Genomic DNA, 26,790 nt, shown 5'->3' on the forward strand with positions numbered 1-26,790 from the left:
ACCTCCGGTGGCAGCCATTTTGTGCTGGGCCTTGTCTCCCGCTGCAGTCTTTTCGTGGCTGCAGCCACCACCCCGGATCAGATATATGTTTGTGCTGCTGGGTTTTTACTCTTATATATTTATTATAATATGTAACCCACCATGAGCTGGCTTCACCAAGAGTGGTGAGAAATAAATCTAAATATCATTATTATTATAATAATGCATTCCAAAGGTGCCCACAGGGTTTAAAAGGTTGGGGACCCTTGCCCTATATTCCCAAGAAAATGAATTTTAAAACAGACGCTAAGCTGATAGAGCCATTCATGATGGATAGAATAATCAAGGCAGAGGTGCACCAAAGGACTGATGATCTCGTCTTCACCATACTCTTGTGCTAGTGGTCTCTGAAATAGCTTGCTAGGCTATTTGAAAGGCAGCCATCATTGTATAGGACGTGTCACAATCTACGTTGAGGAGTGGAAGGGGGACAATAGTTTGTTCTTAAGTGCCCCCAATTGCTGATCGGGACCCTAAAATCTCGGGGGAGGAGCAAAAGCCATTGTTGAGTTCCATCCTCTTCCAACCCATTTCCAACCTCGTTCACGCCGAGGTTGGCAATCCCAGACTAGGTAGTTCCCATTTGAAGGAGAGAACTCATCCTCCTGGATCTCCATCCATTTTGTTTTTAATCCGTCCCTCTAGAAAATGAGTTGACCTTTTCTTTGGCTGGGTCACACATGCCGGGCATTTTTGGTAGGAGTCCTGCCTGCCCTCTAATGTGGTACAGTCCAGCTGCAAGTTATTTAATCTCGCTGCTGCCTACCATTTCTGGAAGGACTCCCGGTGCCTCGACACGTAAAGGGGGAGGGGAAACCACTTTGAGCAGATGAGCTCACTGCCCCGTGTTTGCTAGCGGTGTATTTACAAACACAAGCCCGCCATTCTCCCAGGGAACTGGGGAAAAGGTCTTACCAAGCTCCCAATGGGGGAAGAGACCAGAGGTTTGCACAGTATGTGGAAATAACACCATTGTTTTACCCCGGGACATTTCTAAGCATCTAGAGCAGGGGTAGTCAAACTGTGGCCCTCCAGATGTCAATGGACTACAATTCCCAGGAGCCCCCTGCCAGCAAATGCTGGCAGGGGGCTCCTGGGAATTGTAGTCCATGGACATCTGGAGAGCCGCAGTTTGACTACCCCTGATCTAAGAGCATGGTTTCTCAGCCAGGGTTTTTTTTATGGCCCTGTTAGAGATTCCTGAATGGGTGGGAGTCAATTAGTTTTTAATTTATTTTTTAAATTTGTTAAACATTTATCGAGTGATACGTCCACATATGGTCTTGTCGACCTACCCACCCCTCCTAAAAGACCAGAGGGTTGCATGGTGTGTAGCAAGAATACAAACCAGAAATCACTATGCAAGGAGGCCATTGTTCACTTAAAATGGAGATGCCAGGGATTGAACTGGGGACCCTCTGTATGCCAGGCAGAGGCCTTACCACTGAGCTACAATGCCAGACAGGATACTGGGCTGGATAGACCACCCATCTAATCCAGCAGGGCTTTTCTAATGTTCTTATCGTCAAAAGTGTAAATCGGTAAGAATATACAGACATTACATACAGCCTTAAAATGTTTCATTAGAAAAAAAAACCCCAAACTTTAATAAATAAGAGTTTGAAAAATGTACAAATTTTACACGTTTATGCTCCCTGGCAGTTGTCGCTGCTGTAATTCCACATTCACTTATCTCATTGTGTGAAAATTATCCCTACCTTTCTAAAAGTCGGAAAGTTCAGCAGACTGCAAGTTCTGATAGGGTACACACCAAGCATCCAAAATGCTTGGGGGTGAGGCGAGGGGGTAGGTAAGGAAGAGAGACACTCCCTGATCATTCTGAGCTGAAGAAATGAGATGACCCCCCCCCCTTTTCTGGTTCTCTCTCATTCAGTTAAGCAGTTCTCTTTGGTCTTGAGATCCCCAGTTATTGTAGGGCCTTTCTCAGGGCAGTCGTGGAGGGGGAAATAACACACAGATTGCATAGTGGAGTCTTCTCCTGTCCCATAGGCTGCTTCCGGTAGCATCAGAAGATATGCTGGTTTTCTATGGGTAATGGCCATACAAACACGTGCCCAACAGCCAGAGGAGGCGAAGAAAGGATCACATCGTAGAGGTTCTTGCATAGGAAATGTGTACAACCAAAATCACACACCCACCACCTAAGGAGACAGATTTGAGACCAACAGGACTTTTCAGGGTGTAAGCTTTCAAAATTCAAAGATTTCAGGAACGTTGACACTTTGAAAGCGTAGACCCTGGAAGTCCGTAGACCTTGGAAATGTTGTTAGTCTCTGAAGTGCTGTAGGACTCAAATCAAGCCACCCTAAATGGTCACGCTGTTCGACACACATCAAGTTCAATGGATTAGGAAAGGGGTACCTCTGCGTAGGCTAGCCCCACTAGCGTGAAACATGGCCCACCTCTCCATATCTGCAAAACATAGGCGTGTGGGACGTACGGTTATACAAACAGCTGTCCAATCCCCACAACTGCGGAGGGCGGGACAGGATGCATGTACAACACAATGGCATTTGTAGTGCCTTCGTCCGAGGATGGGTCGGTTTTCAGCTGACCAGCGAGATGCAGCTCCATGCCAGATACAGAATTCACAGCGGCCTAGTTTCAGAACTGATCCCCGTGTAGATGAAGAAAATAAACACGGGGTTTTCTGCCTGCGTCCCACAAAGGATTTTTCTTCCCCCGTGCTGAAGTATGCAAGGAGGAGTCCCGTGTCCCCAACAGATAGCGCCTAGTTCCCCTACCAGCGATAGACTCTGTAGGTCAGCTTCCGGAAACTGGATGCCCGTCTTTCGCAGGTGCGTAACAAAAAAAAGTTTGAATTCTTCCCTCCATTGGCATCCAAAACTTAATTGATACTTCAGCTAATAGCCTCTGGTTGATCTTTTTGGGAGGAGGATGACCCCCTCTTTAAAACCTTTTGGAGTAGGAAAACCCCCATCACCACCTTGTAGTTCCAACTCCCCCAATTCCATCCTGAGGCAATGGCCACATTCTGGGACTGGCTCTATTCCGTTGGCTGCTATGTCCCATTCCTACTGGTTCTTAAGCGTGGGGCACTCTTCTCCACCCTATATATTTCCTGTAGAAAAAGGAGGTTAGATCTGGCCTGTTCGCCCCCTCTTGTCCTTCTTCTGCCCTGCTGGGATGACAGTTTTTCAGTTTTTGCCCACTGGTGGCCAAAAGAGTCCGAGGCATGATTCTCTCCCTTCAGGGCAAGCAGCCAGGAGTAGACAAAGTTGTCTTTGTGCCGTTTCCCCCTCTCCCGGTACCAGTTTGCGTCCCGCAAGGAGGAGAGAACTGCCTTCAGCTTGGAGACTAACCGAACGTTCCAGAACTCAGTTTTTCCTGAGTGTTAGCCGGCGGAGTGAATTAGAGAGACCCCCTCCCCAAGTTTCTCTAACTGCCGGTTCATGTGAGGAGATCCGATTATGAAGGGAGACTGGGGAGGGAGGGGTTCATCCAGAACCCCCGTTCTCTTCCCTCAGGGGGGGGCATATCTTACAGTTCGTCATCTGAAAACATCAGCATCCTCTTCTCAATGTTTTTGCTCCTTTTGCCGGGAAGGCCCTCAGCTTTGGGCTCGACGCTCCCGTTCTGCGTGGGCTCCCCAGCCTCCGCTTCTTTTGTGGATTGCTGGGTGTAATGCTGGTAGGCCGGTGAGAAGTTGTGGATGGCGTCTTGGACAATATCCTGGGGGCTCATGGTCTCCTTCAGCCCGCTGGAGATGCTCTGCATCGGGGCCAGGTTAGCTGGAAAGAAGAAAGGGACAATGGTTGTGTGAACTCGATCCTATCTCTGTTCTGCCAAAAGGCACAGATGCCCATTGAGAGCCAGCATGGGGTCGTGGTTCAGTGGTGGCCTCTAATCTGGGGGCACTCAGTTCGATTCCCCATTCCTCCTCCATGTGCAACCAGCTGGATGACCTTGAGCCAGTCACGGTTCTCTCAGAGCTGTTCTTGTAGAGGTTTCTCAACCCCACCTCCCTCACAGGGTGTCAGTTTTTGGGAAGAAGGGAAAGGGACACAAGAATAAGGGAAGCGCTGACCCATTACCTGTCGAGTTTTCCTTTTTCTCCCTGTACACCTGGCAGGTGAACGCGTACCGAAGGGCGATGGAGGCAAACAGCATCTCAATGCAGATGATGAAGTTCTGGTAGCCAGCGGCTACCGTCCCGGCCCCCACCGGCTTCCCCTCAATGATCTGGACCTCTGGGATCACCCCACATTTCTCCAGGATAGCCAGCAACATCCCTGTATAAAAGTTTAAAAAAAAAACGAATTTTCCTAAATTGTCACGAATATCCCGGAGCACTACTCAGCCTCCAAAACGCATCAGACCTACAGACCTAAATTACGCACTGGAATAAGATCAGAGTCCAGTAGCACCTTTGAATCTACTGGAGTAAGATGTTTGCACTACAGAAAATCCACATCATTCCTGTTCAAGTACTAATTGGGACTCTTTTCTTGGCCACTGAGCAGTACCAGAATGTTCAGGAATGACTATCAGTGGTCCAAGTTAGCGCAGTCTTCTCAAGTCTTGGAAGCTAAGCAGGGTTTGTATTGACGGGTAAATGAATTCTGCTAGCAGTCACTAAAATGGCTCTGTCTGAAACAACGGAACAAAAATCAATTTGCATCCAGTTAATAAAATAGAATACAAAAGCTACACAAGGTCAGAAGGCTATCAGACTACAAAGGAGGGAAATTTTCTCCTTCCAATAAGAACTCAGCATCAGCCGGTTAAGCCGATTGGCCAGCAGGCTTGGGACAGTCTGAAAGAAGTGCCTCTTCACACACCTAATTGACTTATGGGCTTTCGTTGTCAGCAGACAGATGGCTTTAAAAAGAAAACGAGGGACAAACAGATTCCCTGTGGAAATTAACAACGGAGCCTGAATATACAGGGGCAGTCTACCTTTGATTATCAGGGCGAGGAATAGGGGAGGCCTATTTCAGTACCGCCAGGTTCATGTGCTCCGTAAAAGCGTCAAGTTGTGTCTGCTGGGCTAAATTTTATTTATGGATTGAAAACATTTTTACGCATGCCTTTCAGGCTATTCGGGGCCCCCGGGATGATGAACATAAATATGGATTTGAAATATTTAAAACAAAACATGGACATGCAAACACACAGACAGGGAGAGCCCATAAAAATTATTGAGAGAATGGAGAAAAGGACAACAGAGGGAGACAATCTCCCCAGGGCGGGAGTTCAGCCATTTTGGTGCCACAACCAAGAAGGCCCTTCCATAGGGGGCTGCTCATCTAGTGTCAGAAGGTGGGGGCACCCAATACAGGGCCTCTGAAGTTGAACGGAGTTGGCGCTCTGCAATTGTCCCATGCAAGCGGGCAAAAGTGACTTCTGACCACCCATCTCCACTTTTTGCATGTGTCCTGACAACGGTGCCGTCTGCACTGCAGACTCGCAAACCGAAAAGGGCTGTGAGCAATCAAGAGCTATGGCTTCGGTGGCCTACATTGTCACAGGAGAGTGGAAGAGCTAGCCGAAGAACCACCGTGCGCACGTAATCGGCTTAGCTTTATCTGGATTTCTTTAAGTACGGCATGCGCACAGATCCAGCCAGCAGAACCTTAGCTAGTGACAAGACGTTTTAAAAAGGAGACCATGCAGGGAAATCATTCAGGGGTTCTACTAGCTCACTTTGTTGGGGAAAGAGAAGGAAACGGCGTAATATTGCATTAGGAGGATGTCAAGATGACCTGGGTTCAAATCCCATCTTGGGATCACAACAGACTCAAACCAAGGGCCTATTTATTGGCAGTGTTTAAATATACAAAGGAATGGAGTGCTGGCTGCTTAGAGAATAAGTAGGCTTATTAAGAAGAGACACAACTTTGTAAAGAAGAGAGAGACAGAGAGAGACCTAACTGTCTAACTGTTGTTCTGGAGGAAATACAGAGTGGAAGTGTGTTCAAAGGAGTGGGAAGTCTCCAACTGAAGCAATCAGGACACAGGAGACAATTATTTGAAAAAAAAAATTCAGGAAGTTCCTAACTACAAATCTCCTCCAATGCTCCCCTGTAGCATATTCTTCATAGAAAGTCAGTTTGGTGTTGTAGTTAAGAGCGGTGGCCTTTAATCTGAAGAACCGGGTTGGATTCCCCACTCCTCCTTCATGCACAGCCAGCTGGGTGACCTTGGGCCAGTCCTAGTTCTCTCAGAGCTGTCTCAGCCTCACCAACCTCAGCCACTTTGAGACTCCTTCGCTTAGTCAAAACCCCAGCCCTTTATATACTACTGAATCATGCCCCCACGTTCCCCGACACAGAGAACGAGCATCTCTAGGAGTCTCTTAAGGCATGATTCTTCTCTGCCCCTTGGTCTTTTCCTGCACACAGGCATTTTCCCCACGAGGGGTGATACTTCAACATGAGCCTCTCGCTCGGCTCCCTGGAGATTTCCCCCATTCGATTCATGCCCTCACCTTGCCAAAATGAAAGGAAGATGACCGCCTTGATGGTGAGGAACTTAAGGACCGGTTCGAAGGGGCGCAGCAGCTCCATGGTGGCAAAGTAGAAGAGGAAGAGCGCGTAGAGGGCCAGGCTAACCGAGAAGTTGTAGATGATGGTGATGTAGAGGTACCCGCTATGAATGCTGGGAAAGACAAGAAGAGACGGGGGGGTCAATCCAGTCCTAGCCATGGCTAAAAAAATAGGCCCTCAACATCTGTCCCATGTTAACAGCCGGATAGAGTAGGGGGACTTGAACCCTGGGCTCAAATCCCCCACTTGTCCCGTAGAAGTGACCTTGGTCCCTAGTTCATTGGGAAGGTGGTCCCAGTTAACGTTTCGCCCCAAACAAGTGACCCCCCCTTCCCCATCATGCCCTGGCTCATGTGGCCAACAGAAAGGCATGAGCCAAGATCTCACAGCACATCGGCTGGCTGGAAAACTGGTCAGCTCGCCTTTAAATCCAGTGCCATTTCGTTTTCGGTCAATTCGCCGAACTTTCGGTTTCCAGCATTCTATGGGTTTTTAATGGGATTATCTTATAAAGGAAAGACCTTTGTCTGTTGGGCCAGTACTGCTTTAAAGCTCACACCCAATGAACCTCCCCTCGGCCTAGCAGCGAGTATCCACGTCTGGCCCTCAACACCCCCCCAAGAACTTTCCCAAATTCTCACTTGAAGTCACCATCGTGGTATTTCCCAAAAGCCTGCAGGATAATGGTGAGGACAGCCATCAATGGCTTCACGATGCAGAACTGCAGCGTTGCCTGGATGAACAGAACAAAAATGGGGTTAAATGCGTTGCTCCCCCATCCCATATGCCCGCTCTGATGATCCCCACCAAGGTAGCCTAGGAATTTTAAGGACCTATGGACAGAGGGCAGCTCTCTCCACTGCCAACAGTCACAGCATGGGCAAAAACGGACCCTGATTTTGCACCCATCTCACCCCTACTCCCCCATCCCCTAAGGGTTTTCAGCTTTGATGGGCATTCACCTGCTTGCAAAACCGAAGGAACCCAATCGAATAGGACATCCCTTGTAGACAGCACGTCCCGTAGATGCAGCTAGACCTGGAACCAGACAGAAGAGCACAGAGTCCAAATTTGGCCATAGGGAGGATGTTAAAATGTTTATACCCCGTCTACTCTACAACGGACGCTACCAGGGGGAAGCCGCAGCTCAGTAGAGCAGCCGATTGCTTTCCATGCATAAGGTTCCAGGTTCGATCCCTTATAATTGTAGTTACAAGTAGTCTTTAGGATTATAACCGGGCTGCCCTTGTCACATTCATGCATGTTCACCCAAGGCTCCTGGTAATGCACTTCCAACGCACTTCGCAACTGGGTTTCGCTGTGTGCAGCACGCACAGTCCATTGGACCACCAACGGCCTATTGGAACCTGCTGGGCAAGAGCTCCACCTGGTCCCCACATTGGCAAAGGTCACGGTGGGCACCACATCAGGGATCCCTGAGACAGAGGAACAGAACAGCCAACTCACACAATGGGCTTCCCTCGAATTTCGGCCATGATGGTGCTCTCTCCGCCAAGGTACTCAAAGCAAAGGCTGAGAAAGCTGTAGATCACGAATGCTGCGGGGGAGAAAGGGAAGACTCGTTCACTCCGGAGGACCAGCTACCTCAATGGGTGACCCAAAGGTGGACATGGTGGAGGAGATGGAAGCTCCACTTCTATAGGCTGCTTTAGACCCACAGAGATGAGATTTTGTTACAAGCACTGCACAGTTCTGGCTTAGCCAGAAGGTGAAACCCGACGTAATATATGCACCTTTTCCTGCAAAGAGAAGAGTCACGAGGATTTCTTCCGACTTCAGCTGGCACGACAGACAGATGTTCTGTGAGCAAGCCTTCAGACATCTCTCAGTCGTACCCCCTCACCCTTCACCATGGGCCCATCACCTGCTTCTCTGCTTTAAAGGCATCAAACTGGCACGTTTCATACACTCTGCTTTTGTCAGACCAAGCAGAAGGAAGTTTCTCCTTGCAGAAATCAGTTGCGAAACCACCTCAGGAACCCAAGGCCCCTGGTGATGATACAGGCACTAGCCAGTCAGCGCTGTGCACAGCTGCCTTTTTTGCAACAAGCTTACTGAATGGTTTCCCCCTGCACAGTCAGGGGAGGAAAAGTTGCTGAATTTCTTTATCTACGATATCGATTTGTATGCCGTCCCTCTTGGACTAGCCATCTCGGGGCAGTCTCAATGTACATCCACAATGAACAATAAAAATTGGATTGTCAATAAACCCATAAAACAACATCCGTAAACATTAAAACGATAAAATTAAACAACTGCCAGCACCGGTAGTGGAATGTAGAAGAAGAATAAAAAGTAAAGTTGGTTCTTATATGCCGCTTTTCTCTACCAGGAGAAGCCTCAAAGCGGTTTACGTTCGCCTTCCCTTTCCTCTCCCCACAACAGAAACCCCGAGAGGGAGGTGAGGCTCAGAGAGCCCTGATAGAACTGCTCGGTCAGAACAGCTTCCTGTTTGGCTTCCTTCTGTCCCCCCACAGTCTGCAGCACTGTGATTTTCCGCACCGTCATTGTCCTGAGCGCAACCATCTGAGCCTGGAGCAAAACAGGCCATTTACAACATCGATCAAATACATTTTAAAACCCCATCAGAGCCAGAATTTAAAATGACAATTCAGGGCTGCTTGACCAAGTGCAGTCCCAAATTAAACCATCGTCAGCTGCCTTCCCAAGGAGCATCTCCCACCCTGGGGAGGCTTTTCCATCCCTGCGGGGCTGCCACTGAAAAGGCCCCGTCTTGCGTACCCACCCACCGAGTTTCTTTGATTGACAAGACCATCAGGAGGACCTCTCCCTGGGTCCTCAATTCGCGGGACCTCAGGCAGTCTGGCTGAAAGCAGAACATCCACCTGCATGCCAAAGGCTCCAGAGAACAGAGCCTGCCTCACCTTCGTAGCAGTCACGCACCGAGTCGAAGTAAACGTAATACTGGTGGCTGCCGATGAGCAACAGGCTGAGCCAGGAGTCGAAGGCGTAGATGGGGACGATGAGGAGGATTCGAATGATGTACCGCTGCTCGTTGGGAATGGTGTAGTTTCTCAGGTGCAGATAGATCTACGAGGGAGAGAAGACAGCGGTGACGTGGGGTCCAAGGACAGCTCTGTGCAGGCTTGTTATCTGGGGATGTGATGAGATGGTTAGACGATTTTTAAGCAACACGCTATCGTTCATGAAAGCCGGGCTGATGGGAAGTCAGAACCATAAGAAGGGCTGAATGAGCTTGGCCCAGATTGGGGGCTGATCTTTGGGCCCAGGCCAATCGGGTCAAATATCGACACTTAATGTAGATATTATGTGCATGATGCAGCATGATTATGCAGCATGATGCACGTTGCTCATAATCTCCCAAGGCATGTCATATTGCTCCTCGGGAGAGGAGACATTCTCCTGTAGACACCCGCAGCAAGAGGGCAACGTCCTTCCCAATAAGCACCTGCCAGTCGCCCCACTTTCATGGAAAGCCAGGATTAGAAAGTGTCTGGTTTCCACCCACTTACTCAGGAGTCCTTCCACTGTGCTTCATGAACCCGACTTCCATGCAGACACACAGAACTGGCTTCTGAGATCTGACTTGGTCAGGCCAGGCTGGGCCATTCAGGTGAGGACAAGAGATGAACAGATGTGGTTTGCCGTTGCCTGCCTCTCCGTAGCTACCCCGGACCTCCTTGGTGGTATCCCATCCAAGGACTAACCAGGGCCGACCCTGCTTAGCTTCCAAGATACGATATGGTGAGATCGGTCTAGATGGGGCCACCCAGATTAGGGCTTTTACTGGGCACGTTTTCCTCCTCCAAAAAGCTCAAGGTGGAATTCAAGCCTCACTCTCTTGCCTCCAACCCCGTCGACTTGTGGTTGCCCTCCAGTTGTGTCCTCTTACCTGGTGGAAAGTAATCAGCAGAGCGGACCAAACAAAGAGGCTCGAGATCACTTTGGCTGCCGACGTGGTCAAGAAGAGATCCTGGCCACCGTGGGAGAAGTTCTGGTCAGTCCGTAGTTGGGAGCCATCGGCTACAACCAGGTGGCTGGTGTCCGATGGGAAGAAGGGCAGCCCCATGGTCGTTGGCACCAGGCTGGTGGCTTCTCTCCCCGCCGCAGTAGGAGAGGACTCGAGAGCGCTGGTAGCGTTACTCATCTGTCGGAGCAAAGGGGAAGCAGGTCAGAGCATCGGGCAACGGGAAAGTGTCGGGCAGTCTGTAAAATGAGGAAGGTGTCGATGGATGGCAACCTCTAGGTGGGGCCTGAAGATCTCCTGGAAACCCAATTGATTTCCAGACAACAGTTTAGTTTCTCTGGAGGAAATGGCTGCTTGGGAAGGTGGAGTCGCCATGGTGTTACCCTCCTCTGACGCCCCTTCTGACGTCTTCAGGGATTTTCCAACCTCCTTCCAACAGTGTAGAACCAACCAATCCTGTGCTGGCTGCAGCCACCAAACCCACATTCTTTTGACCTGCATACTTAATCAGATATTCGGGCGGGGGGGGCATCATCTGGGCATGGAACTGGGGTCACCGTGGGTCGCTAGGCCGTTGGGAGTTCCCTGAATTCTGCAGGGGGTTGGACTAGATGACCTTGGAGACCCAGCGCTCTGATTTCCAGTGGCCAATCAGAAGCCTTCCTGGGAAGGAGCCCAACCCATCCCTACCTGCTTCCACAAAAACCCTTGCAGTGCAAAGAAAGAAATTCTCACGCTTCATGGCCCCCATGGGCACCGTGTTTGGGGACTACCGGCTTAAGGCTCCAACGCCTTGGAATCCCTAAATTTGGCCCCAGAACACAAAAAGAAGAGACCGCTTTTGAGCTCAAGGGATTCCTCCCCTCTCCCCAAGTCCCTGCAGTGCAGTTTTTTTTTTAAAAGAAAGACTTTTAGACATGTTGGGAATTTTACTAAGAGCTCCTCTTGCTCACTGATAGGAGCACAGAAATCGAGGAACAATGTGAAACCCCCTCCCCCCTCCCCTCCAACGCTCCCAAACCGTTTGCCGTTAAAAACAGCAACCGAAACAGCCGCCCCGCATATTCCAGACATCTCACTCCCAGTATCAACCTAATAATACACTTTTATTTTTAGGCTGGTCTCTCCAGCAAAGATCTGGAGACCAAGTTTCCATCTTTAGAAGTTCATTCCTGAGTTTTATCTCTTCTGGGTCACTGAGGCATCCTCTGACCCGGAGACCATTTGTTTCCAATAAAGGAGAACTCTGCAAAGAACACACTTTTTTTTTTTACCGTGGGGGGGAAAAAGCTCTTGCCGGTCTGCAAAGTTTAATTCCACTCCCCGCCAAGGTCTTTAATCGAGAGACACCAACTATTAATCGCCGTCTCGATGCATATTTCATGTTAAACTGGTTTCTCTTCAGATCGCATATCAAATTGTATTAGCTTCGCTTATTGCCCCGCTTATCACCCCAGTGGGGAACCAAAGCCGCTTGTACCATTCTCCCCTTCTCCGTTTTACCCTCGCGACACCCCTGGGAGGTAGGTAAGGCTGAGCGTGCTTGACTGGCCCGAGGTCATCCAGTGAGGTTCTACAGCAGAGTCCAGATTCGAACCTGGGTCTAGTTGGACACGAACCACAATAGTCTAGTCCGACCCTCTAGCCACACTCTGACCTGAGCCTCCAGGTGGGGTATAGTTGTGAGTTCCTGCATTGTGCAGGGGTTGGACTAGATGACCCTGGAGGTCCCTTCCAACTCTACGGTTCTGTGATTCTATGAAATGGAAAAACAAATAAATAGCAACTGGTGATGTAGAAGCTTCATATTTTACTGCATATCTTGCCTCTTCTGGCATATACCAATACTATCCATTCTTTTTGCATTTATCTATAATGTACTGAAGGACCATCTTCTCCCATACCTTCCCACCCATGGGGGACAGCCCTCCTGATTGTCCCACCGATCAATGAAGCTTGTTCAGCAGATACACGAGACAGGGCCTTTTCGGTGGCAGCCCCATGATTCTAGAACAACCTCCCCAGGGGAGGCACGCCGGGCCCCCTCAACTTTTGGCCTTTGAGAGACAGCTGAAGTTGCCTTTTATTGGTACAGTTTAGCAGCAGTCCTGATTTTAAATCTTGGCTTTCTGTTTTCAATCTGTTTTATCCCCTGTGTTCTACCTCTGTCTGCAAGCCGCCTTCAGCCCCCTAGGCAAGAAAGGAGGTCTTAAAGTTTCACTTAAATATTGGGAGGAAGGGGAAAGGAGTGAGCAAACAAATCAATGCTGCATGGAACTAAACCGCGGCGATAAAATCGGCTGACTCGTGGCACAATTGTGAGCAACACCCTTCTGAACCCAGGGCTTCGGGAGGGTGTAACTCTGCCTTGTAAAATGGCAGGGTCATCTTACAAAAACTAGTGCTTGGGAAAGGATGGCATGGCTGATGTCTCCCCAGCACACAGCTCAGAGCCACCATGTTTATCTCAGCAGAAGTAACCACTTATCAGCTGTCCTTTGAACAGCAGAACCACACTAAACATGGACAGGCTGGCATTTCTACAGGCCTCACCTCTACTAAAGTCCTCATTGGCCCCCGCCAAGGGACTGAGAAGGGGAGGAGCAGCCTTAACATGGGACTCAAGCACAGGATCCTATCTCAAGGAAGACCTAATTGCATGGGAAACGCAAAAGCCAAAGGCCACAGGTGACCATGTGCACCAACGGTTCTCTATTCATTACAGCAACTTCCTCGTCACGGAATTCTTTTGGCCATTCCTCTTCCCCAACTGAACTTGTAGGTGACCAAAGCCACAAGAAAAAGAACCTCTAAAAATCTGGAAACAGTTTAAAAAACGTAATGCTCCTGTTTGTTTGGGGGCAGGCGATTTCATGTAAGAATCGACCAATCCCAGGCGCCAGGTCTTCAACGGCACCAAGAAATTTGACCACGGTGTCTAGAAGGAGCGCTTTTCACCCCCCAAAGGAGCCTTGAACCGGCTTGCAGTCACCTATCCCTCCTCTCCCCCCAACAGACACCCTGCGAGAAAGGGAAGTATAAATCTCCAAATGCTTTGTCATTCTCTTAAAGTTCTGCAAGACACTGAAAAAGGGATTTAGAATTCCATTTGGGGGCAGCAACTATTTAAAAAATATGCCAATAAACTATAAAAAGGTTTGAAGGCTAAAAACGGGTCTCATTCCTGGACGGTAGCGCGGGCTGTGCGCCAACGAAAATTCGTCAAGGCCCGATCTAAATAAATCCCCCCGTATTTCTCTGCAACGCTTAACACTCCGCAGCCAAACCAATTTTTTCAAGCAGCCTCCCGAGCGTGCATTCGGCTGCCCCCCTCCGTTAAACATGGCTCTCCCGGATCAATAAAAGATTTCACGCGGGCTAAGGCAGCAATTAAACCGATCAGAGCTCACCACCCGTGTAATAAGTCTTTGTCAGGTAGCCCCGTCCCGCTTCAAACACCCTGAGCATAAACCTTTTATCATTACCCTCATTGTCCCAGACGAAATTTTCCTCGGCAGGTCGAGGCGAGCGTTCGCGATCACCCACCACCGCCATCGGACAAAGGGAGCTTTGACTCTCGAAATCTCACCCCCTAAAATTGTGTCGGTCTCTAAGGATTCAAATCCAGCTTTACCACCAACATCGCTACCCTCTGGCTCGCTACCGTCACATACCGTCCGCCCCCGCAACCAATTCCTGACACGAGACGGTGAAGACTTGCGCGGAAGGTTGAAGCAGGGAGCGCCAAATCAAGATTACAACTGCACCTCAAGAAGGCAAAAGGAATAAGCTCAGGGGGAATGACACGGCTTTCGGGTTGACAACGAAGAAACGGAAACGGTTCAAGATTTCCCATTTCTTGGCTCTGTCGCTCACCAAGAGGGAGGTGGCAACCGAGAAATCAGAAGGAGATTGAGACTGAGAATGACGGATGAGCCGCCGGAGACCAAGATCAAGGTAATTCATGCCACGGTATTCCCCATTACTGTGTACGGGTGTGAAAGTTGGACAATGAAGAGAGCTGATAGGAAGAAATCTAACTCGTTTGAAAGGTAGGGGTGGGGGAGGATAACTATACCCCCCCCCCCAGGGACGTGATGATCCTCCAATTCCAAGAAACCTGGCCCTAGAGAAGTACATCTGGCCTCAACCAGGGCCAGGGCCTTTTCAGTCCTGGCTCCGAACTGGTGAAATAAGTTCCCGGAAGAGCTGCAGGCCCACCACAAGCCAGCTCAGTCTCGGAGGGCCTGTAAGACGGACCTCTTCTGCCAGGCATTTGGCCAGGGCCAATGAACATCATGACATCTTGAATCAAAACATCGACGGGCTCCCTCTATCTGGCTGCACCTCCCCCCCCCTCCCAAAACCGGAAATTAAAGTCAGCGACGTCTGATGGCAAATCAGCTGGTCTGTTAGTTTTTAGGGTTGTAAGGATTATTACATTGGACTGTTTATTTATGGATAAAGATATACATCATTGTTAACGTGGTTTTAAAATGACGTCGGCCGCCTCAAGCTGGCATGCAAGGGAGGCGTGCAATTCCCAATATAAATAAAATTATGGCTACTGCGGGCGGCCCAACGAACAAATTAGTGGTCCCCAGACCCAATGAAGCCTGAACTCTTCCCTAGAAGCCGAACTGACTCAACCGAGGCCTTCGTACTTTGGTCCCTCCTGAGAAGACAAGAGTCACCGGAAAAGACAGCCGCGCTAGGAAGAAGGGAAGGCAGCAGGGAAAGAGAGAGACCTGATACAAGCCAGACGGACTCCAACAGGGAAGCCATCGTCCTCAGTTCTCAATTCGCAAGACCTGAGCATGGCTGTTAAGGATAAGACATTTTGAAGGCTGTTCACTCATAGGGTCGCCCACACGCCTGCAGCCCCCAACCGCAAAACCTGTGGCATAGATACTTACCCCCCAAAAGAGCTCTGCTGTTTGCCAGAGGAACCCTCGCGACGTGTCCGAGTGGCGGAAAAATACCCAGGAATAGCTAAAAATATTCCGCTCGCTGTGCTCGAAGGAAGGGAAAGCGTTGGGCAAAGGGAGACGAACAGACTCAGCTGCTAGGGGGCTGGGTGTTCCCCTCGCCCCACGGGCACCCGCATCACAGCAAGGAAGAGAGGCTAGGATTACCAGGACATCAGCTGACCACCAGGGTCCCCCGAGGAGTCAACGCGCCGCCAAAGTCAACAACAGCCACTCAGCGGCGGCCACAGGGGAGCCGGCCGTGGAAACAGGTGTCCGAGTCTGTTCGGCGTGCTGTGGCACAGGGTAAACATTAACCAGGTGGCAGAGACAGCGCCGCGGAGAAGAATTCCTGCTCGCTTTATTCTCCGGCGGCTTATCTTCGCTCCTTGTTGACTCTGCAGCCGACCCTTGGAACGTGGACTGCCAAGAGGGCTGACGCTTCCGGTTTGTGAAATCATGGCAACTGCAGGGCCCGGCTGGGGGAAGGCAAGTCCCGCAGGGATGCGACTCCATCAGAGTCTTTTATTTATTTATATGCCACTTTCCTCCCCAACAGGGGCCCTAAGCCGCTTACAGAATTCCTCCTCTCCTCCCTTTTTTCCTCTCACAATAACCCTGCGAAGTAGGTCAGAGTGAGGCTAGGGACGCTTTCACACGCAGGAAGAGAATAATGCCCTTTCAACCCAGACTTTTGTCTTTGTTAGCCACCCTGAGCCCACTGTGGGACAAGCGGCCTATAAATCGTCAAATGTATAAACAATGCAAGGAAATTATCGAGAGAACTGAGTTTGATTCCCCACTCCTCCACATACAGCTCAGCTGGGTGACTTCAAGCCATCCCCAGTTCTTTTAGAGTTCTTTTAGAGCAGTTCTCTTAGAGCTCTCTCAGCCCCACCCACCTCACAGGGTGCCCATTTCAGGGAGAGCAAGGGTTTGTAAGTCACTTGGGGACTCTCTTGGGTAGTTGAAAGCAGAGTATGAAAAACCAGCTCTTCATTTTCAAGTGGATCCTGCTGTTTCACGCACTATCCGATAGCAAAGGGCATTACAAGTGGATTGAAAATGCATCACTTAGTGAGTGTAAAAGCGCATTATATGACTGACCCATGGGAGAGTGGAGATTTGAACCTGCGTTTCCCAGATCCTAATTCATGACGTCCCTCTAAAGGAGCAATTTCCCCAATGTATCCACCCAAGAGAGCTTTGACTCCGGAAAGTTCATACCCCGTGAACCTTGTCGCTCTCTAAGATTCTACTAAACACAAATCCAACTCCTCTACAGCAGAACCGACACAGCTACGCACCTGCTCCCGGAGGAACTGAGCTCTGCCATCAGGAGATAAACGGCCGTTCCAGATATCTGCCCCCCTCACACACTGGAGGCTGGCATGCCTATCTGAGACGGTGCTTCCCTTGAGACATCCCCCAGATCTAGAAAACCTCCCACGTGGGAGCTTGGCAAAAGAGAGGAGCAAGGATCTGCAGCTGGACTCGAGGGCGAGAGATTCCAAGTTAAAGCGCCACGCCAGAAGCAAGGGAGGCCCCACCGAATTCGAGGTTCATTTTCCCAACCGGCACCTGCAAATTCTCCCAATTATGAGTTGAACTAGCTCAGAACTTAGAAGGAGTTGAATTAGCTCTGCCTTTCCTATTCTGAACAGAAGAAGAAGAAGAAGAAGAAGAAGAAGAAGATCATCTATTTGCTTCTACTCCGCTTTTTACTAAGCAAAGGAGTCTCAAAGCGGCTCGCAATCGCCTTCCCTTCCTCTTCCCACAACAGGCACTCACTGAGACAGGTGGGGCTGAGAGAGCTCTGAGAGAACTGGGACTCGCCCATGGTCCCCCAGTAGGCCTCATACGTCTCCAAGCGGCTCACAATCACCTTCCCTTCCTCTCCCCACAACAGACACCTTGTGGAGATGGTGGGGCTGGAATTCCCCTGTGCGTCGAAAGAGAGATTTATCCCCTCTTCCCCTGTACGGCGCCAGAACAAGAGAAGTTGCATCCCCAAAAAAATGAATGTGCAGCCCATGCAGAGAAGACCAGCAAGGAATACCTGCTTGTTTCTTAAACACATCATGATTACTATTTATTTATCTTTGAATTTCCATGCCACCCTTCCCCTAGGGCTCAGGGTGTCAAGAATGTAGAATCCAGGCCTCTGTGCTGAAAACAAGTTCTCCTTCTTCGTTGCAAGCACGTTTTCCTTATCCATTTCCACGCTAACGCCAAACAGCTCCAGGGGTCGACGGCTGGCGCTCTCTCCCCATCACTCTGTAATTTGAAAACTGGTTTTGGGGACCAAACGGGCGAGTCCTCCAAAAACACCACAGCGTTTTGTCCCAGTCTGTCGCGCTCTTCTCCGTGACGCACTTCCGAAAGCAGCCAGTCCCTCCCAGCCGACGGTTCCCCAGGACTCGAGTAAACAAGCAAAAGCACATGTTTCCGCCTGCCGCACCCCGAAGCTTTTGTTTGCCCCGAGCGAAAGATGCGCCCCGGGTGAAGCAGCAAGTCACGTCGCCGGCCAGACTGGTTAGCCAACCATGTGCAATGTGCATCTTTCAGGCCTCTGGTCCTGAGTGGGAACCGATGGGTGGCAAGCATTTCTGGATAAATCGGGCAGGGAATCTAATTTATCACAGCGCATTGTGTGCTAGGGTGGGGCCAGCTGGCAATCCGGAGAGAGAAAAGAGAGGTGGGGCTGGGAAAGTTCAATCTGCCTCCCATGAGCTCCCCGTCCAGCCTGGATGTCACCAACTCCTCCAATGCACCTCGTTCCCTCGGCTCTGAGCAACCGGGGTGCTGGCAAAGGGCTCTCTTTAACCACCTCCACTCCAGTAAGAACAGTAACAGAGGCCTTGGCCAAAGGCCTCCTCTTGTGCATCTCAGCCACTCACCCTCCCACCTGTGAAGCGCCCTGATCAATGAGCCTCAGTGAGCATCAGCTGTCAGCTCCAGGGTTGGCCTTAGGCTCAATCCTCATGGGTAGCTCCAGTTAGAAAGGACCAGGCAGGAAGGACCTCTGCCTGAGAGCCTGGAGAGCCTTGGAGAGGGGCTGTAGCCCAGTGGGAAAGCCTCTGCTTGGCACGCAGAAGGTCCCTGGTTCAATCCCCAGTGGCATCTCCAGCCGAAAGGACCAGGCAGGAGGGGATGGGACTGACACTGACACCTTGAGGAGCTCATGATAAGGCAACTCAGCATGTCTCAAGCGTAACTCACACAGCAAGGAAAAAAGTCCGGTGAAATAAGCATTTGCACTCAAAATTCTCAGAAAGCGGGATTGGCCAGCGCCCGCGACGTCATATCAGGACAATCTCACTCGCCATCCCCGAATTCAGCTTGCATCCCAAATTACAAAAACAATATCCTTCTTCACTGGCCGGCTGCAACATCTCCAACACAAGAAAACCTCTGCTTCTGATGTCGTTCACGCACCCCTCCGCAGCGGAGGCAGAAATTATTATTGTCTCGCATTATTCTCTTTTCCAGTGACTCCATCTTCTTGCACTGAAGCGGAGTCATTTTAGCTTGCGGGCCGAGTTCGGGGTCCCCAAATTCCCCCCAAAGTTGGCCAGAGGGCCTGCTGCCTCTCCACGACATTGGCACGTCCCCTAAATTGTCCGTCACGACTGGATTTCCCCGCTGCCAACTACGGCCACCCAACCCACCCATGCAAAACTCCCAGACGTTTTAGCCCAGCACAGTCCTTTCCCTTAAAACACCAGTTGGATATTTATCTATTTTTCGTCACATTTCGGGATAGAGAAGCCAGTGGTATTTCTTTCCGGACTGCAGGACATCCAACGGGTGAAAGGCAAGCGACGGGGCAGGGATGCCAGCCTCCAGGCGGGACCTGGGGATCCCCTGGAATTTGGGCTCATCAGTTCCCCCGGAGAAATGGCTGCTTTGCAGGATGGACTCCCTGAGCTCCCTGTCCTGTGGGGATGCCAGCCTCCAGGGGAGACCTGGGGACCCAGGGAAATGGAGCTCCACTCCAGACTCCAGAGAGCGGGTCCCATGGAGAAAATGCCTCCGTGGGGCACTGTGCCATGGAGAAAACAGCTACTTTGCAGGATGGACATTCTGAGGTCCCTGTCCTGTGGGGATGCCAGCCTCCAGGCGGGCCCTGGGGACACACGGGAGTGGACACCAGACACCGACTCCTGCTGGGGCGGGAGGCAGGTTTGCTCCATGGGCAATCCCTGCTTTCCCGCGGCGCTGGGAAGTTTCCCAACTTCCCCCCAAGTGGCCCGCGGGTGCTTCAGGAGCTCGGCGCGGCTCCCGGAGTGACTTACCCCGCTGGAGAGCCGGCCGTGGCGCGCAGGGCTGGGGGCGCACGGGGCGCGCAGCTCCAGGGACGCGCAACGCTGGGCCTGCCGCCGCCTTCTTTCCCAGGCGCCCCGACGGAGCCTTCCCCGGAGACTCCTCCTCCCGCCGGCCCAGCTCCAGCAGCGGCCGCCGCCTGCTTTTGTTGCCCGGTCTCCCTGGAGATGGCCTACAAACGTCCTCCGCCCGGGTCCCCCACCTGGCGCAGGTGCGCACCTGCCGGGACGCCACTTAGAAGCCTCCAGGTGGGGGTGGATGGAGATCCCCCGGCATTCCAGAGCAGGGACGAGGCCTCCGGGGCCCCCGACCCCGCGGAGGGGGTCTCTGTCCTCTAGGGATGCCAACCTCCAGGTGGGGCCTGGAGATCCCCCGGGATTCCAGGATGGCTGCAGAGAGCAGTCCCCCTGGAGAAAATCGGTTCTTTGGGGCGGGGGCTCCTGTACTTCACTGAGGCCCGTGTCCTCCCCAAATTTCCCTTTCTGAATTCCTGGGGAGAGGCAGGTAACGAGGTAGATGGATGATAGGTGGGTAGATTGATCGTTTGCTCTATATACCCTGCAACTTTAGAGGAATGCGTTTTGTTATGCAGTCCCCTCTCTCTTTTGGTATCCCTTTTATATTTATTTCCTTAAAATAGAAATCAAATAAACTGGCCTTTATCTTATGACCCTGAGTTCTGCGAGATCTTTACATCCCCGAGACAGAGGGGGCTGGGTGAAAGAGGACCTCCTCTCTCATGAAAACTTTGGCCAGCCAGCTCTCTTTCTAATCGCTATTTATTTATTTATGTATTTATTTATTTGATTTATATTTCACCACTCCTATACAATGGCAGAGAGCCTCTTGTGGCGCAGAGTGGTAAGGCAGCCGTCTGAAAGCTTTGCCCATGAGGCTGGGAGTTCAATCCCAGCAGCCGGCTCAAGGTTGACTCAGCCTTCCATCCTTCCGAGGTCGGTAAAATGAGTACCCAGCTTGCTGGGGGGTAAACGGTAATGACTGGGGAAGGCACTGGCAAACCACCCCGTATTGAGTCTGCCATGAAAACGCTAAGAGGGCGTCACCCCAAGGGTCAGACATGACTCGGTGCTTGCACAGGGGATACCTTTACCTTTTATACAATGGCAGGTGGTGGGTCACAAGGTCCTCATTAAAATCCCATTAAACCCCCCCATTAAAAGGACATACTGATTCAGGCGATAAATAAATAAATATTGCTGCACAAGGGACCCACACATCTCTGCTGGCTCCTTTTCTGCCATTCTGACTCCCTCCCCCCCCCCCCCCCCGGTTCCTCCCATCGCAGACTGGTGGCAGGTGGGTGCCAGGTACACGATGAACTGTCTGATAACAGGAGCAACAGGAAATCCCTCTCTTACCATCCACCTCCCCTTCCCCCCCCCCTATATAGAATGATTAATCCACTCCTTTTCCTTCCTCCTTCCTGGCCATTGTGGCAGAGAGGAGCCGAACTCACAATTCCGGTTTGAGGAATTGGATACTGTTTTGGGGGGAAAGGAGCAAACGGCCCGTCATAACTGGTTTGGTACAGATTCCACCCAGCCTGGGACTATTGGGGAGGGGCCATGGCTCAGTGGCAGAGCCTCTGCTTGGCATGCAGAAGGCCCTCAGTTCAATCCCCGGCATCTCCAGTTAAAAGGACCAGGCAGGAGGGGATGGGGAAGACCTCTGCCTGAGACCCTGGAGAGCCATGGAGAGGGTCTATGGCTCCACTTTAGAACATCTACTTGGCAGGCAGAAGGTCCCCTGTTCAATCCCTGGCATCTCCAGCTGAAAGGACCGGGCAGGAGGGGATGGGAACGAGATCTGCCTGAGACCCTGGAGAGCCATGGAGAGTGGCTACAGCTCAGTGGGAGAGCCTCTGCTTGGCATGTAGGAGGTCCCAGGTTCAATCCTCAGCATCTCCAGTTAAAAAGATCAGTCCTTAGGTAAAGTGAAAGATCTGTAGACATTTATTCTCTGTTAAATTCCCCCAAATGTCCTATACATTTCTCCAAGCCTTCAACAGGGGAACCTGTAATGTATAATGACCATATCTGATTTTTACACAAGTAGAGTTCAAATTCTAAAAAGAAAATATTGTATGAAAAATTAAAATCTAGGTCATAAAATATCGGTCTCGTACAAAACCACTAATCCTCCTTCTGTCCGCGAGGTTGCACGAGGAAGCGGAACGCCTCGTACAGAACAACCTGGCCCTACAGGTTCAGAGTTAAATTGATCTTTTTTTTGCTGTGCCCAATTCACTTGTGACTTTCACTGCTGTTGTGATGTATGACAGATTCCCCTGATAAGGCCTGCAAGCGAAACACGCAGGGAATCTTGGGGAAATTTAACTGGGCATTTAAAAAGATCTTCACCTAATTCCGCTCCATCGGCCTCGGACCTGTTTTTTTTTAATCTCCCGAAACCGGCACTCTTTTCTCGTTGGCGTTCATTCGGTGGCAATTTCGGACCTATAAGCAGAACTAAATCAAAAGCCCAAACAGATCAATGTGTCCGCCCACCTCTAGATTACTGAGAAATGTTAATGGATACTAAGGTATACATAATTTTATACATCCAAGCGCCATAGTTTCCCCCAACAAAGCAGTGCCGTAAGAGTTGATTTTATACCCTGCTTTCCATGACCCGAAGGAGTCTCAAAGCAGCTGACCATCTCCTTCCCTTCCTCTCCCCACAACCGACATCTTGTGAGGCAGGTGGGGCTGAGGGAGCTCGGAGAGAAGCAGTTTTGTGAGAACAGCCCTGTCAGGACTGTGACTTAACCCAAGGTCATCACCCAGCTGGCTGAGCCGGCTGGGGAGGAGTGGGGAATCAAACCTGGGTCACCAGATTAAAGGCTGCCATTCTGAACGACTGCACCAAGCTGGCCTTGACTGGATCAGAGCCTTAGTCCATATTCTCTACGCAGACTGCTGGCAGCTTTTGAGAGTCACAGTCAGAGGTCTTTCCTGTGATTTATTGTTTGGTCCTTCACACTGGCGATACCAGGGATTGAACCTGGGACCCTCTGCGTGCCAAGCACAGGCTCTCCCACTGAGCCACGGCCCAGGGTCTCAGGCAGAGGTCTTTGCCCGTCACCTCCTACCTGGTCCTTTCTAACAGGAGATGCCAGGGATTGAACCTGGGACCTTCTCCATGCCAAGCAGAGGCTTCCATGAACCTCCTACTCAGACTGGCAGCAGCGCTCGTAAGTCTCAGGCCACAGCTCAGTGGTATGGAAGCTGCTTGGCATGCAGAAGGTCCCCGTTCTAATCCCTGGCTTCTCCAGTTTAACTTTCGTTAAGATAATGTGAAGGACTTCAGTCTTGTGATCCTGGAGAGCTGCTGCCGGCTGAGCAGACAGCACTGACCCTAATGATGTTAAAGGAGAATGTGTGTGGGGTGGGGGGGAGGCCAAAATGTTTTGCAGGCTGTCTAGAAATATAGCTGAATAAGCGGAACTGTTGATGTAGAGCGATAAGGGGAACTTTTTTGGGCACAGCTGTCTTTTGCTAAGCGTACAGAAAACCATAAATGAATGTGTCACAAGGGCAGGGTGTAGTTCTACTTCCCCCTGCACAAAACAGGAGAACCTACCTATGCGGTAATCGGCAAGACATCCGCATGTGTCTAAAAGGCGTCTGTCACATTGTATAAAAGGTTACGGCTGGGGCCTTACTAAAGGAATTCTTGGGAGCCCCAAACTCTCCTCTCCTGCCACCGATGTCGTCAGCCTTCAAGAAGCCACTGGACTCTGGCTCTTTTCTGCATTAAGGGCGATTGTCCCTCTCCTGATCTCAGGAGTTACAAGCACCGGAAGGGGGAGCTACAGGACCAGCCTCTGTCAATAAAGCAAGGCAGGAAAGAACTGGGACTCAAGAAGACAATGTTTTTTTAATTGGATAGCTGCGTTTGCATACAGGCCAACAGAAATACACCGACATCAGCTCAGAACATTTCCAGAAAAACCTTTTTAACAGATCACGCAACCTCAATTCCCCCAGCATGTCAAACGCAGCGTCGTTTTCCAGCCTTCAGGTTTGAATCTTGTTTCTTTTTTTCCCCTCGGGACGTACGCTGGGATCCGAAGAGTTTTCTGGGCACACCAGAGGGGCAGAGTCCCAAAATCACAGCTCTTTGCACTTGTGTTGGAGAGTTTCCCAAATCTGCCAACAGGGAAACTCAGCAGCCAGAGAGCCCATTTCCAGAAAAAGAGAACGTGGATAAAGGCCAAAAGTATGTCGGAAGGGAAGGGTCCAGTTACTCCGTTCCAGCCCTGGCTTTCTGGGAAACGGCTTTGAACCCACCGCAGGAAGAATATCTATATTTTTTAAATTGAAAAGAAACTTCCACACCCTTTCCAAAACTCCCAGCGCCCGATCCAGCCAACGTTCAACACTTTAGCAGGCTTGCAAAGCAGTACGCCCCACTCAAGCGTATTGGGATTTACTCGCGAGTAACAAGGCGGCATGTTCTGTCGTCTCCCTCCCATGGAGTTCGCCGAAGGAAATGCAAAGGGCAAGATCTTTTTTCTTTTTTAATTAATCGGTGCTTAAAAAAGGAAAACAGTTCCAGACGGCAGGTGACATTTTTATCTCTTCTCTTGGAAATGCTGTTGGAGCTCAACGGGGTCGTATCAGGATTCTTGCCGCACAGCGTGGACAGGTGAAGTCTACCTGGCCGACTCATCCGGGATAGATTCCTTCCCTGCTTGGCAGTGCACGCTCACCACACTCTGCACCTCCGGATTACCTCCTGCAAAGTCTGGATCCCCTCAACGCTTTTGTCCTTCAAGGCCATGGCGAGGAGGACGGACTTGTTCCCGGCTTCCTGAGAGACAGACGTCACCAGATGCCTGGCACAGATGTGGACGAGAGGCTGGGAAGCAAAAGAGAGAGCTTCTCAGAGGAGGCCAGGTCGGATCCTGCTCCACTGCGAGACCCCTGAGCGTTGCCCCTTCACGACGACGCCTCACAGGTTCTGTGACGGCTTGGAAAGGCGCCCTACAAGGTTGGGGATGGGCTAGGGCATGTTTCAGTCCCGCAAAAAGACCTTGAGGTCTTGGGTTTAATTAGCAAAAACGGCATTGCATGATGGGAGAGCTCCCAAAGTGAAAACTGTTCTCTACGCTCTATCTCATCTAGGCCAGATTTACTTTCAAACTACTTTCTGATCTTCAACTGCACTCAACATTCCTTCCCTTCTGTGGCATATTTAGTCCTCATCAAACTACTTTCTGATCTTCACTCAAGATCTACATGCAAATGGTTGGGGAAAAGGTCACAGTCTTCACTTAAAAGCCCGGGTGGAAATCAGTATTTTGGGCTGGCCCTCAACAGAGAACAAGGGAGGCGCCAAGGCGGGCAGCATTCCTTCGACAAGGTGCCACCACTGGAAAAGCCCTGCCATTGCTCGTCTCCCACCTCCACCTCTGTGCGGCCACAGCAAACCAAGGCTCACAAGGAGGACTGCCTCCAATCCCCCACCACCACCCGCCAAGTATCTTAGTTCTTATTTGGGGTTTGGCACCCACTCGTGGGGGTCTCTTCTTCCCCCCCTGCGGCCTTACCTCATCCTCGCCAAGGAGGACTTTGGTCGTGATCAAGGGTTTGCTCATCCCATCGGCCACCACGTCAGGCTCCACCGAGACGAGGGTCCCCATTTTCCCGTACTGCGTCACCACGACGAGGAGGGTGTTGGCGAACGCCGTGCACACCACCTCCGTCCGGATGCCCCGCACCACCTCCACGGTCTGCTTTGAGTCCAGAAGGGGCTGGGCGGCCATGGCGGCAGGTTTCCCCTGTGGAGGAAGAAGCAAGCAAGCAAGCAAGCAAGCATTAGGCGCAGGGAAAACCACACGGCCAACAGCACCCATGGGTGGCCACAAGCCGGACAGCCCCGCTAGTCTGATCTTGCCCCATCTCAGAAGCCAAGTACTTGGATGGGAGACCGCTCAGAGAGGCAAACCACCCCCGAAAGACGACTGGGGGGCTCTGTTTACTACGAGAAGCAATGGGCTGATTGTAAAATAGCGTGGAAAGACATCTTCTGGAATCCTTTCTCTGGGATGAGCAATCATCTCCCTGGGATTGAATGAATAAGCCTTTTTGAAACTTGTCACTGTCTGCCACCATCTCTCCTTCGGTGCTACTTCCAGGTGGGGCCTGGAGCTGGCCCCCATTTCCAGGGGGCCCCCAGAGAGCCCCCTGGGGAAAACGACAGATTTGGAGGAGAGAATCCAGGGCGTTGCACCCCTCTTAGGTAACCTCTCCAAATTTCACGACCCCGAATCTCCAGGAATCTCCCAACCCAAAGTTGGCCACTGCAGGGCCCGGAATCGAAAGCAGGCAAGGGGCCAGCGGCGCTGGAGAAACCGGCAGCCTGGGGAGGAGGGTCCCCTGGCGCTTGAGCCGCCCCCTCCTCCCTCCAAATATCATTTCCCGACCCAGAGCCGGCAACCCTCCCGCCGGGGGCAGATTCCCCCCTCCCCGCCTGCACAGGTGCACGGGAAGCCTTGCAGGCGAGAACCTCACCGGTGCAACGCCCGCCTGCGAGCCGGAGGACACGGAACGGAACGTTCAAACACCCAGGCGCCTCCTTGCGCATGCGTAAGGCCACACCCCCCCCCGCATCCGCGCAAGCCAGGCGGCTCCCAGGGAGGGCGCCCTTCCGCGCAGGCGCGCTGCGACGCCAAGGGACGTTCCTCGTGGCCGCGTGGGGCAGCAAACCCCAATTGCGCTGCGCTGTCCAGGCCGGGCCGCTTGCATGTCGCACGCTGCAGGCCCTGCTGCCCGGACGCCAGGCCCACCCACCCATCCGTGACCGGCCACCCTTGGGTGCAAAGCGCCGGGCGCCCCCCTGCTTACTTACCGCGCGGGGGGGGGGGGCTTAGATCTGCCTCCGGTTGCGGTGCCTGGGCGGAGCTCCCCGCATCAGGGGCGGGCCGCTCATT

The 26,790-nt window shown here is 51.4% G+C and overlaps 2 protein-coding genes across 5 annotated transcripts; both read right to left on the reverse strand.

The window, feature by feature from the left end:
• Window positions 1–1,617: 1,617 nt before the first annotated feature.
• TMEM184A (transmembrane protein 184A) lies at window positions 1,618–20,012 on the reverse strand. Of its 4 annotated transcripts, none has more exons than XM_077316509.1 (9): window positions 19,805–20,012; window positions 10,465–10,719; window positions 9,476–9,641; window positions 8,037–8,127; window positions 7,532–7,607; window positions 7,211–7,302; window positions 6,512–6,681; window positions 4,116–4,313; window positions 1,618–3,812 (listed from the first exon to the last, which is right to left on the reverse strand). In XM_077316509.1, the coding sequence occupies exons 2-9, from the start codon at window positions 10,717–10,719 to the stop codon at window positions 3,562–3,564; spliced, it is 1,299 nt and encodes a 432-aa protein (XP_077172624.1). In that variant the 5' UTR covers window positions 19,805–20,012; the 3' UTR covers window positions 1,618–3,561. The 4 variants fall into 4 exon arrangements, with proteins under 4 accessions (XP_077172624.1, XP_077172626.1, XP_077172627.1 ...); XM_077316511.1 differs by lacking the exon at window positions 19,805–20,012 and adding an exon at window positions 16,814–16,920; XM_077316512.1 differs by lacking the exon at window positions 19,805–20,012 and adding an exon at window positions 15,675–15,836.
• A 3,701-nt stretch (window positions 20,013–23,713) lies between these two features.
• PSMG3 (proteasome assembly chaperone 3) lies at window positions 23,714–26,466 on the reverse strand. The gene is made up of 3 exons (XM_077316710.1): window positions 26,372–26,466; window positions 25,408–25,638; window positions 23,714–24,716 (listed from the first exon to the last, which is right to left on the reverse strand). Exons 2-3 carry the CDS (start codon window positions 25,621–25,623, stop codon window positions 24,564–24,566), a joined length of 369 nt encoding a protein of 122 aa, XP_077172825.1. The 5' UTR covers window positions 25,624–25,638; window positions 26,372–26,466; the 3' UTR covers window positions 23,714–24,563.
• Between the last annotated feature and the right edge of the window lie 324 nt (window positions 26,467–26,790).

The sequence above is a fragment of the Paroedura picta genome, chromosome 17 (assembly GCF_049243985.1).
Source record: "Paroedura picta isolate Pp20150507F chromosome 17, Ppicta_v3.0, whole genome shotgun sequence".
In the NCBI taxonomy this organism is placed as follows: domain Eukaryota; kingdom Metazoa; phylum Chordata; class Lepidosauria; order Squamata; family Gekkonidae; genus Paroedura; species Paroedura picta.